The sequence below is a fragment of the Microcaecilia unicolor genome, unplaced genomic scaffold (genome assembly GCF_901765095.1).
Source record: "Microcaecilia unicolor unplaced genomic scaffold, aMicUni1.1, whole genome shotgun sequence".
Taxonomy (NCBI): domain Eukaryota; kingdom Metazoa; phylum Chordata; class Amphibia; order Gymnophiona; family Siphonopidae; genus Microcaecilia; species Microcaecilia unicolor.
In genome coordinates this window covers 6,656-22,487 of record NW_021963455.1, presented here as the reverse complement: position 1 = coordinate 22,487, position 15,832 = coordinate 6,656, and the positions used below count along the sequence as shown (strand labels likewise).

At 41.9% G+C, this 15,832-nt stretch overlaps 1 protein-coding gene across 1 annotated transcript in view; it reads right to left on the bottom strand.

Annotated features, from left to right (window-relative positions):
• The window catches only part of LOC115459333 (protein fantom-like), a gene marked incomplete at its 3' end in the record, with an annotated part of 79,687 nt that extends 65,019 nt beyond the window's left edge, over nucleotides 1-14,668 (bottom strand). Inside the window, exons 1-5 of the mRNA XM_030189175.1 lie at nucleotides 14,536-14,668; nucleotides 13,967-14,166; nucleotides 12,227-12,326; nucleotides 5,222-5,674; nucleotides 1,564-1,715 (exon numbers count right to left, since the gene is read on the bottom strand). Of these exons, the coding sequence (XP_030045035.1) occupies nucleotides 1,564-1,715; nucleotides 5,222-5,674; nucleotides 12,227-12,326; nucleotides 13,967-14,166; nucleotides 14,536-14,668 (1,038 nt within the window). The remainder of the gene's footprint in view (nucleotides 1-1,563; nucleotides 1,716-5,221; nucleotides 5,675-12,226; nucleotides 12,327-13,966; nucleotides 14,167-14,535) is intronic.
• Nucleotides 14,669-15,832: the final 1,164 nt, after the last annotated feature.

The following is a 15,832-nucleotide window of genomic DNA, read 5'->3' as shown; positions in this document are numbered from 1 at the left end:
GAAACTCTACTAGTGGCGGCAATGAACTCATTCAAAAAAACAATTGCAACCGGGAAGAACATACTCGTACTACAATTTGACATGTCAAGCGCCTTCGACATGGTTGATCATGGCATATTACTTCATATACTAGAATTCTTCGGAGTCGGAGGCCCAGTCCTCAAGTGGTTCGAAGGATTCCTCACCACCAGATCCTACCAAGTAATAACAGACGCTGAAAGATCACTTCCATGGACACCAGAATGCGGAGTCCCTCGAGGATCCCCCCTCTCACCAACTATCTTCAACCTAAAGATGACACCTCTAGCTAAACTATTAGCCGATCAAAACTTCAATCCTTACATATACGCAGACGATGTCACGATCTACATCCCGTTCAAACATAATCTAAACGAAATCACTAACGAGATCAACCAAAGCTTCAGAACCATGCACAGCTGGGCAGATTCATTCCAGCTAAAACTCAACGCAGAAAAAACTCAATGCCTAGTACTCACTTCTCAATACAACACTAACAACTACTCCACTATAACCACACCATACTGCACCCTTCCTATATCAGAAAACTTGAAGATTCTTGGAGTTATCATCGACCGAAACCGCACACTCGATACCCACGTGAAGAACACGACAAAAAAGATGTTCTACTCGATGTGGAAACTCGAAAGAGTTAAGCCTTTCTTTCCGAGAAACATTTTCCGCACCTTGGTACAATCTATGGTAATTAGTCACCTGGACTACTGTAACACTCTGTACGCTGGCTGCAAAGAACAGACTATTAAGAAACTCCAAACAGCCCAAAATACCGCAGCTAGACTCATATTTGGAAAGACCAAATACGAAAGTGCGAAACCCTTAAGAGAGAAACTTCACTGGCTACCACTCAAGGAACGGATCGAATTCAAGATCTGCACGATCATACACAAGATCATTCACGCAGACGCCTTTATTCTGCCAGGTCCCACCTCCTCTGTGGGTAGGTTAGAGCAGAGGACAGACCCTGGCAGAGACAGCCTGCTGCAAGTTTGAGGACCACGGGGAAGAAGGGAGCTAGAAAAAGCCTGGACCTATGTGTGTGTGTGGGGGGGGGGGGGGGGGGGGGGGGGCTACAGAAAGACCGGACCCATGCAAGAGGGGAGGGGCAATAGAGAGTGTGGGGCAATAGACAGTGATGCTGGACCCAAGGAAGAGAGAGAGATGCCAGATGGAGGGCACTTCGGTTTGTAGCTGGCAGCCCGTACCACTGGGTAGCCCTGGGCATTTTGCCAGGCATGTTCAATGGTAGTTATACCACTGGATACCACACAGCAAAAGCAAAAACTCTGTGATGAAAACTAGAAATTATTGATTCCTAAATGATAGCTGACATGTAAGCTGACATGTATCTTTGGAGGTCATGTATACTAGAACATACTCAGGTATGGTATTACATTAACCTACCACCATGGTTCTTTTTATCATTTATGAAAACACTATAAAACAAGCAAATGGTCTGCTACTAAAGCTACAAAACCCCCTAAATTTCATTAAATACTAAACTATAAAAATTATCTTGTAGAGTACCAGTTGCATTGGTTCTGGTTCCTTCAGATTGGATGATATGTATCCTAGTGCCTTTGTTCGCTCTTTGTACAGTCTAATAGCTTGAGCCATAGGAACTCGCAATCTGATCCAGTATTCTACAATACCAAAATTCTGGACATCACCTCCACCACCTACAAAACAAGAACATGAGTAAATTATTGCAATGCTGTGCATACAAGTCTTGTGACAAAATTCTGCAGAAACTGCAAAATTTAGCAGCCAAAATGATACCATGGAGTACTAGGTGGGATAGAGCTACTCCATTGTTAATATCCTTACATTAGCTCATACTTAAATTGCATATCAAATTCAAGTTGTTGTGTTTGGCATTTCACTATTAAATTAAATTACTGAAAGAAATAACAGTCCCCTTTTTAACTTTCAGTGTAAGAAATATTGCCTAAAATGAATTAAAAGAATCCTAACAAAGTTTGGGGCCCTTTTACCAAGCTGCAATAAAACGTAGCCTGTGGTAGTACAGGCGCCTGGAACTGCTGCACACCAGGCCACTTTTTACTGCAGTGGGAAAAAACTATTTTGAATACGGAGGTCATTAATGGCCATGCGCTAATATAAAAATAGCTTGCCTTCATTTTGCATAACATTTCTTGTTTCATAATTATATTTACCCTTTGTATTTTATATAAAAGTCAATAAAACTTTTGAACAAAAAAAAAAATTGGTGTTCGGCCATTTAATGCCTCAGCCCTTACCACCTCCTATTTAGCAGGTGGTAATGGCTCATGCGCTAACCTGGCAGTAATCAGACAGTGCTACCGGGCATTCCTTCTCCCTGCCCCACCTCGCTAGAAAATACAAAACTATTTTCTGGCATGGGATAAAGCATGTGGCAAAAACAAAACTACAGCTGGCATGGGGCGTAGCAATAAAATAAAATTTAAAAAACAAAAACAAAACAACACATAACACAAGGAGGTTCTCAGTATAAAACAGTTCCAAAACGAAAGCTTAGCATTCCCTTGATCTTCTTTGCATTCCAAGTCCAAAATTGATGCAACAAGCAGGCTAGTACTCAGTTCTCCAAGAACAGGATCATGGTCCCATCTACCTCTTCATGAGGGCTCCCATCTATGCAGCTCCCGAATCGCACTCCAGCTGATATGCTTGACTGTTTTTGTTTCATGCACTGAATCGTAAAATGTGGTGACTCTGTTGTGAACGAGCTGCGCTGAGTACAGGCATGCAAATCAGACATTAAGCTTGACCAGGCAAGAGCACACTGGCAAAGATTCTCTGCATATTTGGGAAACCACTGGGAACAGTCTTGGAAACATAAAACTTTATGTCCATTGTATTCCAAAGATTGCCACTACGTATGGCCTGCAAGATGATTTGTTTATTTGCATAGCTCAAAAGTTGAAAGAAGACCACTCCCGGGCATCTCTTGTTATCTCTTTGGGGGCCTAGCCTGTGAGCTCTCAATATGTACCGGGCCCACGTTGTCTACTTCTACTGGGAGGAGAATTGCGGTTGGCAGCCATGTTTCTAAAAAGCCTTGCATCTCTGTCTTACTCAACGATTCTGGAAGTCCGACTAGGTGAAGATTTCTCTCTGGGGACCTGTTCTGTAAACCATCCAGTTTATCTTCTAATTGTTGGATCTGAGACTAAGCTCCTTAATGGCTTTAATGCAGGTTGCCCAAATTTATGTTAGGACACATAAATCAAGGTAGAATAGCTGGAGTTATTTACTGCCCAGGAGCATCAGCTTACCACTACCCTCCAAAGGCCTTAATCTCTCCCCTCGGCTCCAGAGAACCCCTGGCTGAAGCTCCACCCATCCCCAAAAGGTCTAAGCCCTCCCAAGCTCCCACCAGGCCCTAGACCCCCTAAAGGAAACATCATTTTGAGGATGACGCCTGATTGGGCAGGTGCAACTGGGCATCGCTCCTGTCCGAAGAGCTCTGGACAACCAATGTTTCAGACAGTAGGCCCTTTAGAGGTTTCGTGCCATGTGGTGGGTGGGTGGGGCGACTAAGTCCTTTGGGGGAGTTGGTGGCAAGCCGAGGTGGGGCCTGATCTGCAGGTGCACATAAGTGGCTAACACAGCTTAGTAAAAGGACGCTTGTTATTTTTGTATGTTTTTCTACATTTGTGTTTTCTGGAATGTTTCTTTGTTCAATAGGCCAGTAGATTAAAGGCCACTTATATTTTACAGTCTTCATTTACACTTTGTAGATTATTTTGAGCATGAGACAAGGTAGCATATGATGTTTAAACAAAAAATATTGGGGCTATATATTAGTGGAGGAGTAGCCTAGTGGTTAGTGAAGTGGACTTTGATCCTGGGGAACTGAGTTTGATTCCCACTGCAGCTTCTTGTGACTCTGGGCAAGTCACTTAACCCTCCATTGCCCCTGGAACAAAATATGTACCGGAATATATGTAAAGCGCTTTGAATGTAGTTGCAAAAACCTCAGAAAGATGGTATATCAAGTCCCATTTCCCTTTCCTTAGTATGTTTATATTTTTTATATATTTTTTGATGATATATTTATATGTATGTAATATCAATATGTACATATATAATCAAGGTGATTATTGTTGTTTTATCATTCTAATTTTGTGTGTTGCGTGTTTTTCTGTTTTAGAGTGTACAATTTGCTCCTGATGCAGGCAGTTGCTGCAACACATTGGGCTCCAATGCTTTAGTTCAGAATTTACTAATAAAATCATTTTTGGCAACAACTATCACTTTTTCTGGATTTTTGTTCTTTGTGTGATATCTGGTCTTTTGCAATGTGTAGTAACTGAAAATCAACTGCAGTACACCTTAAATGAGATAATTCTGATGGCATATTTTAGCTGGTGATTAGAAAATTCATCAACAACAACAAAGGTCCTTTTGGAGTCCTCCTCTGGCATCATGCAGCAGTGCTAGGGCACAAATATATTACCTAGGAAGATATTATTGTATACAATTATTAAGTTTAATAAAGATCTTACATAGTGTGTTCCTAGTCTAGAATTGTAAAGCTATAGCCCTCTGCTTGCTTCTGGCATTAGATGCAGGAGCTCTCTCTCATGTTGTTGTGCATATGCAGATGCCTATGCAGTGAGAAGACGAATAAACATGTACACAACCAGATGCAAATATATGCATGCTTCCTTATTGCAGTAGGCTGTGCAGCTCTTCATAACAATCCTCTTACCAACTGCAAAGGTCCTAATCCTGAGAGAAATTATTCTGGTTTATTCTATTTGGCTCAATGAAGTCCAAATTATAGTTCCCCCTCCACCAGCAGAAAATAGGGCTTCTAGACTCACTATGCTCTAACCACTACTCTGCTAGCTCATAGTACAAATGCAATTTTCATTTGAAACAGTAAAACAAAGAAAGATAGAAATAGAAATTCTATAAATATTGCTATCAGAAACTAAAACCCCCCTATAGGTGAACAGCTGCGTTATAAAAATAAGTTATAAAAGTCATCATATCTATAGTATTAGTTTGTAGAATAACATGTTTTATTGAGGTCTCCTCAGTTCTTTTTCAGTTGTTCCTACTGTACTTCCCCTAACTAGCTTGTAGGTAACAGTGTCAGAAATTTCTGAAAAAAATATATATATTTTGTTGAAATTGTATGCTGTTATGAAGCATATTCCTTTATACTTACCAATCAGAAGTGCTGTGCAGAACATCTTACCATTCTTCTCTAGAATGTCATGGAATTTCAGTTGGCATGCAGCAATGGTTTCATAATCTGTGCCGCGTGCCTGATGAACTTCAAGGCTGATGGTATTCTTCTGCACATACTGCAAAAAAAAGTCATCTACCCGTACCAGATAATGGGATGTAAAATTGTATGCTGGCTGAAGACCAGGAATTACTGGAGTAGTCTGGAGCTCAAAGTCATAGAACGCATAGGTGCAGAATGTTGCAGGCTCTTGATCACCAAAACTTTGTACAGCTGCAGAGGAGAACACCACTTTACTGATGTGGATCTCAAATAGATTCTCTCCTCGTTCCAAGTGAATGGTTTCATCAAATTCATCAACGTGATCATCTGCTGTGATTTCTGGTTTGAATTTGTATTGCTTGGTACCATAGGCAATATCCTTCAGTTGAGCTACAAAATATGAAAGTTTTAAAACAAGGAATTTTGTATCACTGAGAATTAACTGAAGAATATTTTGTATAAACTAAGGAGAACTAGCCAATCAACTCAATATAACTTTAGTATCATGAGAAAATATGTTATCAGGAAAGGATTCAACTTAATTTCATTTTTGTCCACTCTTATAAATTTAACATTTGTTTACTCTAACCTTACCTGACCCTTATTTTAAACTGTATTTGTTTAACATCTACCAGACTTTGTGATCGCCTTTACGGTGTAATGTAAGCCACATTGAGCCTGCTAATGGGTGGGAAAATGTGGGATACAAATGTTACAAATAAATAAACATATTTATAATTTGCATATCTAAAAATTTATATGACTTACAATAAAACATACATAAATAAAAATATCATAAACAGTATTTTAGATTATGATATGTGATCAGTGAACAGACTAATTTGATTGAAACATTGGACTAACCAGCAAAAGTCAAAATAATGACATATTAATTATGGGCCAATGTATGAAGTCATGAATGCCTGCAAACACATAATTTTGCATATTAAAATCACAGTGTATGCAACTGTGTCTGCAATAGGGCTGTAAACTGATCACAGGTTTTAGCCGCACAATTATTCGTGATTAAAATATTTAAGCATGTGGTCCAAATGTAAAAAACTTGAAATAAATTTAGCATGTACACATAGCTGTTTACATTTTTTTTTTTTACTGATCCTAAAGATCAACCAATAACTTTGATTCCCTTTGATTCCAGTGTGTGTTAATTGTGCAGCCCTACTAAAAAATACAATAATTTCTTTAACCTTTGCTGTCTGGTGATTTTACTTTTATAATCATCTTCCCTTCCCCTCCCCTCCCATCTATGGGCACCATCTCCTTCCTTTTCTCTATCTTCCCCTCCACTCTTCCTATCTCCCTTCCCTTCAACCCCCTCTCCTCAATGGGCAAATCTCCTCCCTTCTCTTCCCCGTCCCTCCATAGGCACCATCTCCTCCCTTCCCTCCATCCATAATCACCACTTTTTCCCTTCTCTCTTTACTCCCTTCCCTTTCACATCCACCATCTCCCTTCTTTGATTTTTGTCCCCTATATTCAGCATCTGTCCCTCTAACCCCAACCAACATCTTTCTTTTCCTCTTTCTGCTGCTGCCGCCCCTCCCCCTGGTCTTTGTCTCTCTTCTTCTCTTCTTTTTGTTCTCCTAGCACCTCTTCTTACCATTCCAGTAACCCCTCCCACATCTCTCTCTCTCTTTCTCCCACCAATGCCGCATCCCCATTCCCCCCCCCCCCATCTTTGTCTCTCTCACTTTTTTTCTGCCAGCACCTCTCTGGCAGCCCCACCTCCTCAGAGGCTTCGGGCCATATGACACGCAGCATGTTCGCACTGCAGCATTAAGCCCAGGGCCGTGAAGATCAGGGATAAGGAGCCGCAGAGTAGTAGGGAGAAGGAGTCACAGAGGAAAGGGGGCTGCTAGAGCGCTGGACAGGTAAGAAGAGGTGTCAGCATTATTAATGTGTTAAATATGCAGCCCTAGTTTGCAAGGATTAGAGCCCAAATGAAATTTAGTTTTGATTCTGGTGCCAAAACCAACCTGAAAAGCTGTTTCCAACAAGTCTCTGATTCTGCAAAAAAAAACCCTCTTTCTTCAAGGTATCTTACAGCTGAAACCGGTCTCTTGTTTATAGTGGTTGCCGAAATCCTGTCCCCCACCCCCGGAAGAGAAGCTCACCTCGAGCAGCAAATGCAGCAGCTCACCAGCTCTGGCAGCAAAAGGAGCAGCATCAGCTCAACTCTGGTAGCAAAAGCTCACCTCCAGCGCAAAAAAAAAAAAGTGTGCTCTGGCTGCTGTTGCTAGGGGCAATTTGCTAACATTCAGTAAATGGCCCAAGAGTGCAATCAGTACATCAGACTAATACCAAACAGAATCCTGATCCAAAGACATTCAGATTCAACACATTTACTAGCAAAACAGTTTGAAAATGTGAATAACTTAAGTTTCCGAGTCATAAGAACATACGAGTAGCCATACTGAGTCAGACCAATGGTCCATCTAGCCTAGTATCCTGTTTCGAACAGTGGCCAAGCCAGGTCACAAGTACCTAGCAGAAACCCAAATCGTTGCGACACTCCATGCTACCAATCCCAGGGCAAGAAGTTGCTTCCCATGTCTGTCTCAAAAGCAGCCTATGGACTTTTCCTCCAGGACCTTGTCCAAACATTTTAAAACCCAGATACACTAACTGCTCTTATTACATCATACGGCAAAGAGTTCCAGAATTTAACTATTCACCGAGTGAAAAAAGATTTCCTCCTATTTGTATTAAAAGTATTTCCATGCAACTTCTTTGAGTGTCCCCTAGTTTTTGTACTTTTGGAACGAGTAGAAAATTAATTTACTTCTACTTGTTCTACATCACTCAGGATTTTGTAGACCTCAATCATATCTCCCCTCATCTGTCTCTTTTCCAAGCTGAAGAGCCCTAACCTCTTTAGCATTTCCTCATGTGAGAGGAGTTCCATCCCCTTTATCATTTTGGTTACTCTTCTTTGAACCTTTTCTAATTCTGCTATATTTTTTTTTATACATGGCAACCATAACTGAATGCAGTACTCAAGGTGAGGCCAAACCACGGAGTGATACAGAGACATTATAGTATTTTCGGTTTTATTCACCATCCCTTTCCTAATAATTCCTAGAATCCTGTTTGCTTTATTGGCCACTGCCGCACATTGAGCAGAAGATTTCAGTGTATTATCTGCAACACCACCTAGATCTTTTTCTTGGTTGCTGACCTCCAATGTGCATCACCTTGCATTTCTCCACATTAAATTTCATCTGTCATTTGGATGCCCAGTGTTCCAATTTCCTAAGGCCTTCCTGCAATATTTCACAGTCCGCACGTGATTTAACAACCTTGAATAGTTTTGTGTCATCTGCAAATTTAATCACCTCACTCATCATTCTGATTTCCATATCATTTATAAATATGTTAAATAGCATGGGTCCCAGTACTGATCCCTGTGGCACTCCATTGTCACATCCTCCTATGACCATTTAACACTACCTTCTGTTTTCTGTGCAATAACCAATTACTAATCCACAACAGAACATTGCCTCCTATCCCATGGCTCTTTAATTTTCTCAGGAGTCTCTCATGAGGAACTTCACCAACAGCTTTCTGTAAATCTAGATACACTACATTAATCGACTCACCTTCGTCCACATGTTTATTCACGCCTTCAAAGAAATGAAGCAAATTGGTGAGGAAAGACTTACCTTGGCTGAACCCATGCTGACTCTGTCCCATTAAACCATGTTTGTCTATGTGTTCTGTAATTTTATTCTTTATAATAGTTTCCACTATTTTGCCCAGCACTGACGTCAGGCTTACTGGTCTGTAATTTCCTGGATCAACCTGGAACCCTTGCTAAGGAGTGGAGGAGTAGCCTAGTGGTTAGTGCAGTGGACTTTGATCCTGGGGAACTGAGTTCGATTTCCACTGCAGCTCCTTGTGACTCTGGGCAAACAACCCTCCATTGCCCCTGGTACAAAATAAGTACTTGAATATATGTAAACCGCTTTGAATGTAGTTGCAAAAACCTCAGAAAGGCAGTATATCAAGTCCCATTTCCCTCCCCCCCCTTTTTTAAAAAAATTGGTGTCATATTGGCCACCCTCTAATCTTCAGATACTACGGACGATGTTAACGACAGGTTACATATTACTATTAATTTTACTATCGACCGTAATCTTACACTTGAGAGTCAAGTCAACTCCACAATTAAGAAAATGTTCCACTCAATGTGGAAACTCAAATGCGTGAAACCATTCTTCTCGAGGGAAACATTTTGCAATCTGATACAATCAATGGTACTAAGCCATGCAGACTACTGCAATTGAATTTATACGGGATGCAAAAAACTCAAAGAAACTTCAGACCGCTCAAAACACAGCAGCTAGGCTTATATTTGGAAAAACGCAATTCGAAAGCGCCAAACCCCTCCGAATAAAACTACACTGGCTCCCAATCAAAGAACGCATTGCCTTCAAAATCTGTACCCTGGTCCACAAAATTTTCTACGGTGAAGCCCCGGGATACATGACAGACCTCCTAGACCTACCAATAAGAAACACAATTGGATCAACACGAACATACTTAAATTTCCACTACCCAAGCTGCAAAGGACTCAAATACAAATTAACTTATGCATCCAGCTTCTCCCACATAAGCACACAACTGTGGAACGCACTACCAAAAGCATTGAAAACAACGTACGACCACCTAAACTTCCGGAAATCACTAAAAACCAACCTGTTCAAAAAGGCATACCCTACCGACCCAACTTAAGTGCCTAAACCCTGCAACACAACAAAACTAAAGCTTGTAATAGACACTGCATAACTCTTCCTCTAAACGATTCCTCAATGTGTCTTTAACACATGAACCTTATTCGACCATAACATCACTTTGTATTTGTTTCACTACCGGAAATGGTGAACACCTTTACGGTACTATGTAAGCCACATTGAGCCTGCAAATAGGTGGGAAAATGTGGGATACTGTCTTGTCTCTTGTGATGGTGAGCCCTTAGGTCCCCTAAGGCCAAAAGACCTCAATGGACAGCCGTGCAACCCCGAATCTTCACCCGCGGCGGCCGCCGTTCACCAAGGGTTGAGCCCTCAGCTGCAGGCGGCCAGCAGGACTGCTGGAACCGCGGGGTTGACGGTTGGCCTGGCCGGCAGTAGCAAACACAGTCTATGGATGGTGGCTAGCAAGGGCGGCTAGTCCTCCGTGGGTAATAGTCTCTGGATAGTGGCTAGCAAGGGCGGCTAGTCCTCCGTGGGTTGCAATCACAGTCTCAGTATAGTGACTAGCAAGGGCGGCTAGTCCTTCATGGGTAGCAATCACAGTCTCAGTCTAGTGACTAGCAAGGGCGGCTAGTCCTCCGTGGGTAGCAATCACAGTTTTAGTCTAGTGACTAGCAAGGGTGGCTAGTCCTCCGTGGGTAGCAATCACAGTCTCAGTCTAGTGACTAGCAAGGGCGGCTAGTCCTCCGTGGGTACAATCACAGTCTCAGTCTAGTGACTAGCAAGGGCGGCTAGTCCTCCGTGGGTAGCAATCACAGTCTCAGTCTAGTGACTAGCAAGGGCGGCTAGTCCTCCGTGGGTAGCAATCACAGTCTCGGTCTAGTGACTAGCAAGGGCGGCTAGTCCTCCGTCACGAACTCCCTGGACTTGCTTCGGAAACAAAAACCGGAAGCACTCAGGTCCTCTGGTCTTCAAGTTTAAATATCGCGCCGTCCCGCCCCCCCCCCCCCGGGAAGGGAACCAACCAACCCGGCCCTGGAAGGCAGTGGAGCTTCCGGATTGGCCGGCCGACCCTCCAGGCGGCGTCATCGTCCCGGTGCGCCAATCCGGCGCGAGGTAGGAGGGGCTCCTGCATCGGTCCGCTTCGGCCACGAGAAGCGTCGGCGCCGGCATCTTGGCCGGCGTGAAGCTCCACTCCCCGAGGCCGGCGTTCGCTCCAGCGGGTCGCCGGCCTCGGCCCGCCCTGCGGCAGCGCCGGCTCCTCCGGAGGCCCTCCCCCGTAGTCCCGGACGCCGTGAAGACCACCGGCGATCGCTCCCCACCGCGGGAGCGCAGGTATGGACGCGGGACGGGACAGATACAAATGTAACAAATACAAAAATAAAAATATTACTAACAGCAGATCAGCAATTTCATACTTGAGTTCTTTGAGTACCCTTGGATGTATGTCATCTGGTCCAGGTGATTTACTATTTAATTTGCTGATTTGGCTCAGTACATCTTCCAGATGCACTGAAATAACATAGAATAATTTCCCTTCAAGCAGCCTATAGCACAGTCTCTCCTATGCATTTCAGCTTCAAGCCTCAGACTTCACTGTCATCCCTGTCCTGTATCTCTGACTCCCAGGCCAGCAAGAGGAGGGCTACTCTGTTAATAAATGTAAAATTTAAGCAATTTCATAGTAGTGAATGAGTTTTTTGTTTGTTTGTTTGTTTGTTTTTTTTTATTATAGCATTCTGGTAGAAGCGTGAAGCACACTGGTGTGAATAAAACCAGAATATAAAATGGCAACAAATCCAATTTGGAATTTCTTCACAAATGCTCCTTCTTGATGTGGACTTGAACAATGGATGTTTTCCTATTTTTCTTTAGTTTGTATAATGTTTTTCTGGAATAGTGATTTACAATGATTGTATTACTGTAATATCAATTAAAAAAAGTTGCTGAGCCAGGAAAAGTCAGGTATAAAAAAAAGTCACACAATAGTCTCTGGGCAGTGACAATCCTAGATTCCATGGACTGAAAGTTCACCTGGCCACAACAAAATCAACTGCGTGTATCTGAAACAGGTTGCTGAAAACCACATTAAAATGGCATGCAAGAAAGTCAGATGAACAACGGTACCTGATGCTTTAATCTAGCCAACTCTTGCAACTATGCTAGGACGTTGAGTGCCATTCGCTAATGATAGTGAAGAAGCAAAGCTCATTGAGAAAGCAATTACAGATGTCATAATTGTCGACATGCTGCCATACTCCACTGTTGAAGGTGAAGCTTTCAAGTGGCTGAATTTTGCTGATCCTGCAGGTCCTCAGCACTAGAGACTAAAGTCAGAGAAGTATAAGTGTATTTCACTCAAGCCTGCAACTTACAATGTCACTGTTGAACATGTAAAGAAACTGCTAGGGGAGGCAAAATGGGTGTCTTTCACAACTGATGTGTAGACAAATCCAACAAAGACCTGATTGCTGCACAGTTTCATAGGACAGTTTCTTCATGGACCAGCCAGGTCTAAAGCTATGGTGTTCGCTGTCTACATATAGAGTGGCAAAGTTGATATTGCAATGTTGAAAATTAAAGGGGTTTTTACCACAGGACCCGCTGTAAGTGTCGTTGTTCACAAACCCCAGGGCAATGAATTTGGGCAACTGCCCCAGAAAGAGGTTTTCTTGGTTGGTAACACTAGGACTGGTAAGTATGCTAAATACCTTCGCCCCATGAGATCAACGGCATACTTGACACTGGACTTCAACAGTGTTTCAGCATGACCCAATCATATTCCCGGTGGCACTTTTACTCTCCTTACGAACAAGATGCGGACAGGATCTGTACTTTGCAGTGTTCATCGACATCCCCGTTTATTATACAGAAGGCATCTTTACTTCTTGTCAGTTTTATCGTAACATCTACCCTGCTGATCAGAATTTTTTTTTTTTAATAAAAAGATCATTGTTTAAATGGCCCAGTAATTCTACCGTCTGGCTACTGGCTGTAAAGTGAGCCCTTTCGTTGAAATCAGCATTGTGACTGCCAGGGTCTGTCAACGCATGGCTCCTGGCTGAGGCTTTATAAAACAGACCACTCGTAAACTGTGTTTTGTAGGGTCCTTCGCTGTAATTGAGAAGCAGGGCTCTATAAAGGTAGCAGCTGTTGCTGTGACTGATGAACCTGTCTCCAATCATGACATCCAGCTGGTTAAAGAGGGAGGCTATCAGATAATTTACTAGCATCACTTTGGCCACCCCTGCGATATCTGTTCCATTTTATTTCACAATCTTACAGGTCAGATACAACAGCATAATGTTTAAATCCAAATAATCTTCACTGTGACTGTCTATGTAAAAGTCAAGCGGCGCAGTTTATGATAAGGCCAATAAAGGTGGTATTTCCACATAAATGCTTTTTTTGATACTGGTTTGTGTGGGTGACAAATGAAAGAGGTCCAATTCTGATTTAACACATTCTTCCGAGTTGTGCACAAAAAACATGATTTTTTTTCTCAAAATATATCTTCCAGTTCTGTAGCACTCTCTTCTTAGCCTTGTGCTTAGGCTTCTGAGATGCTACACAGTTCGATTTCTTTCTTTCAAGGGTTTTGGGCAGTCCTTCTAAAAACGTCTCTTTCTTTTAGGAGCTTTTCGCATGACCGCTAGACCTGATCCGGTCTGCTTAGTTTTGTTGTTGTTGTTTATGTTATTCAGAATTGGCTGTGTTTAGCTGCGCTTTTCACATGCAGTTTAATAATCTCAATGCCCCTTCTCAGCAACGGTAGCACTTTTCTAAACAGACTACTAAACACACTGCCGATGCTCGCTCCATGGGTGATCTATAAAAGTCTGGAAGCCTGTGACTGGCCTCGGTTACATAATAATCTCTGTACGCTTCCGGATCGACATAAGTTTTAATCATTACTATATTAAAAAGCATTCAGTTTCTGAAGTCGCAAGTGAAACTTAAGGATCACCTTCCCATAGCGAAATGAGACGTGCCTATTCTGATCAGCCTTTATTTCAAAGGAAATACTATCGATGTGGTTCTTGTTTACAGGGACATAATGGGGTTTATTACTTGTGAAGGTGACAAACTCGTTACTTTTCTCTTTAACTGGTATGCAACGCAGCAGTGGTACAAAATGATCCACTACTAACCTATGCTCCACAATATCTGTATAGAGATACAAGGTGTTAAAACCAGCTGTGATGTCAGCAGGCAAACTTGAACTACTAGTAAAACCATTAGGTTCTAATCCTAAAATGATCGCTAATTCGTCATCTGCTCAGATGAGCGCCGGTGCACCCGTATTTCTCATTACGGTTCTACTCCTGACAGGGTCATAAGAGATTAACAGGGGTTGCTTATGATAGCAAACAGCTTCGACATCGTTCATACTTTCCATTAAAGTTTCCAAGCTCGAGTAATAACCTCTCCATACTATGAATGTTTCATTTGGTAAGCTGTACATCATCAAAACGTAAATTGGTCTTTTGTAACGTTGCCCAATATGTGTGGGTATTGTACTTCCACCAAACTTACTTCCCAAGGTCCTTGTAGATCTAGAGATTTTGCTAAACCTACTGCGTACTGTAAAATTAGAACTGGTGTTTTGTGGGAATATGTCCACAGAGGCATTGCTAGGTACGGTAATGTAGAACCCCTCAACGATCATGTTGGTTCTCGTGCACAGCCTTAGATGTCTTGTACCTCGCTGGTTGGCACCCCACTGTTAAATTTCTCAGGCCAGCCTCGCCATTTCACTAAACATTTTTTGCTCCGATCCCTTTCTTTTACTGCGAAACATTTTTCAATACGGTAGACCCTGTCAGTGTTGGGGTTAATTTTCAATGGTTCTTCGGGGTAAAAAGAACCTTCCACATGTCTGTTCATACCTCTTTTGAAAAGTGCCTTTTGTTTTCAATAGTCTCACATGATCGCTTTTTGCAAAATTTTTCACATCCGCTTCTAGTTTCGCATTCCCTCTATCGATCTTTTTCCAGATCTGGAGAGAATTTAGAGGCATCACGTCAATAGGTCTACCCCGTATGGTTCTGTGAAAACTCCGATTATAGCACATAGCATGCCTACAATACATCTAGACAGCAAAAAGTGTTGCGTGATGTGAAGTACTGCCACATTTTAGACTTTAGTGTGTGGTTAAATCTCTACTAAGGCCGCTTTTACATCATGGTTGGTCACAGATTCCTTTTCAGTAACATTTGTACAGGTTTATTTAGGTACTCTTTACCCCTGTTCGTTTGTATTTTGTGCGGCCTAAACTAAATACCTTTTAAAGGCTTCGACCATTTCACAGCCGGTTTTTGTTTTTAGACACATGGTCCAAGCAGATTTTGATATTGTCAGTATGTATTTATAGCCAGAGTTAAAAGACGATAGTTATGTCCACTTTCAATTTAAGATACAGCAGAACTTATTTTATTTCATTCCAAATATAGAAGGTATGCCATCCCTTAGTCAGACATTCTTTAATGTAAACACCAATCCCCAACACAAGTCCATGTTTTTCTCCAATTTTCTCAGCTTCTTCAGGGGATAAAACTGTCACGCTAGACTCATAACAATGAATAAAAATTAAATAAAAAGTTTGATGACTATTGAAATGATACTATCTTCATTATTATATTTACTTTATTTTAATTCATAACATTGCTGATATTATCACTCAAACATCTGTAGCTGCAATGAACGTTTAAAGAAACGTCGAATTAAACGCCTTTAAAGACGTTTAAAATTTTTTTTTTTTTTTTTTTTTTAAACGGAGCCAGCGGGAGGGGGGAGAAAAGGAGGGACCTGGCACCACCAGGTTTGCACTTGC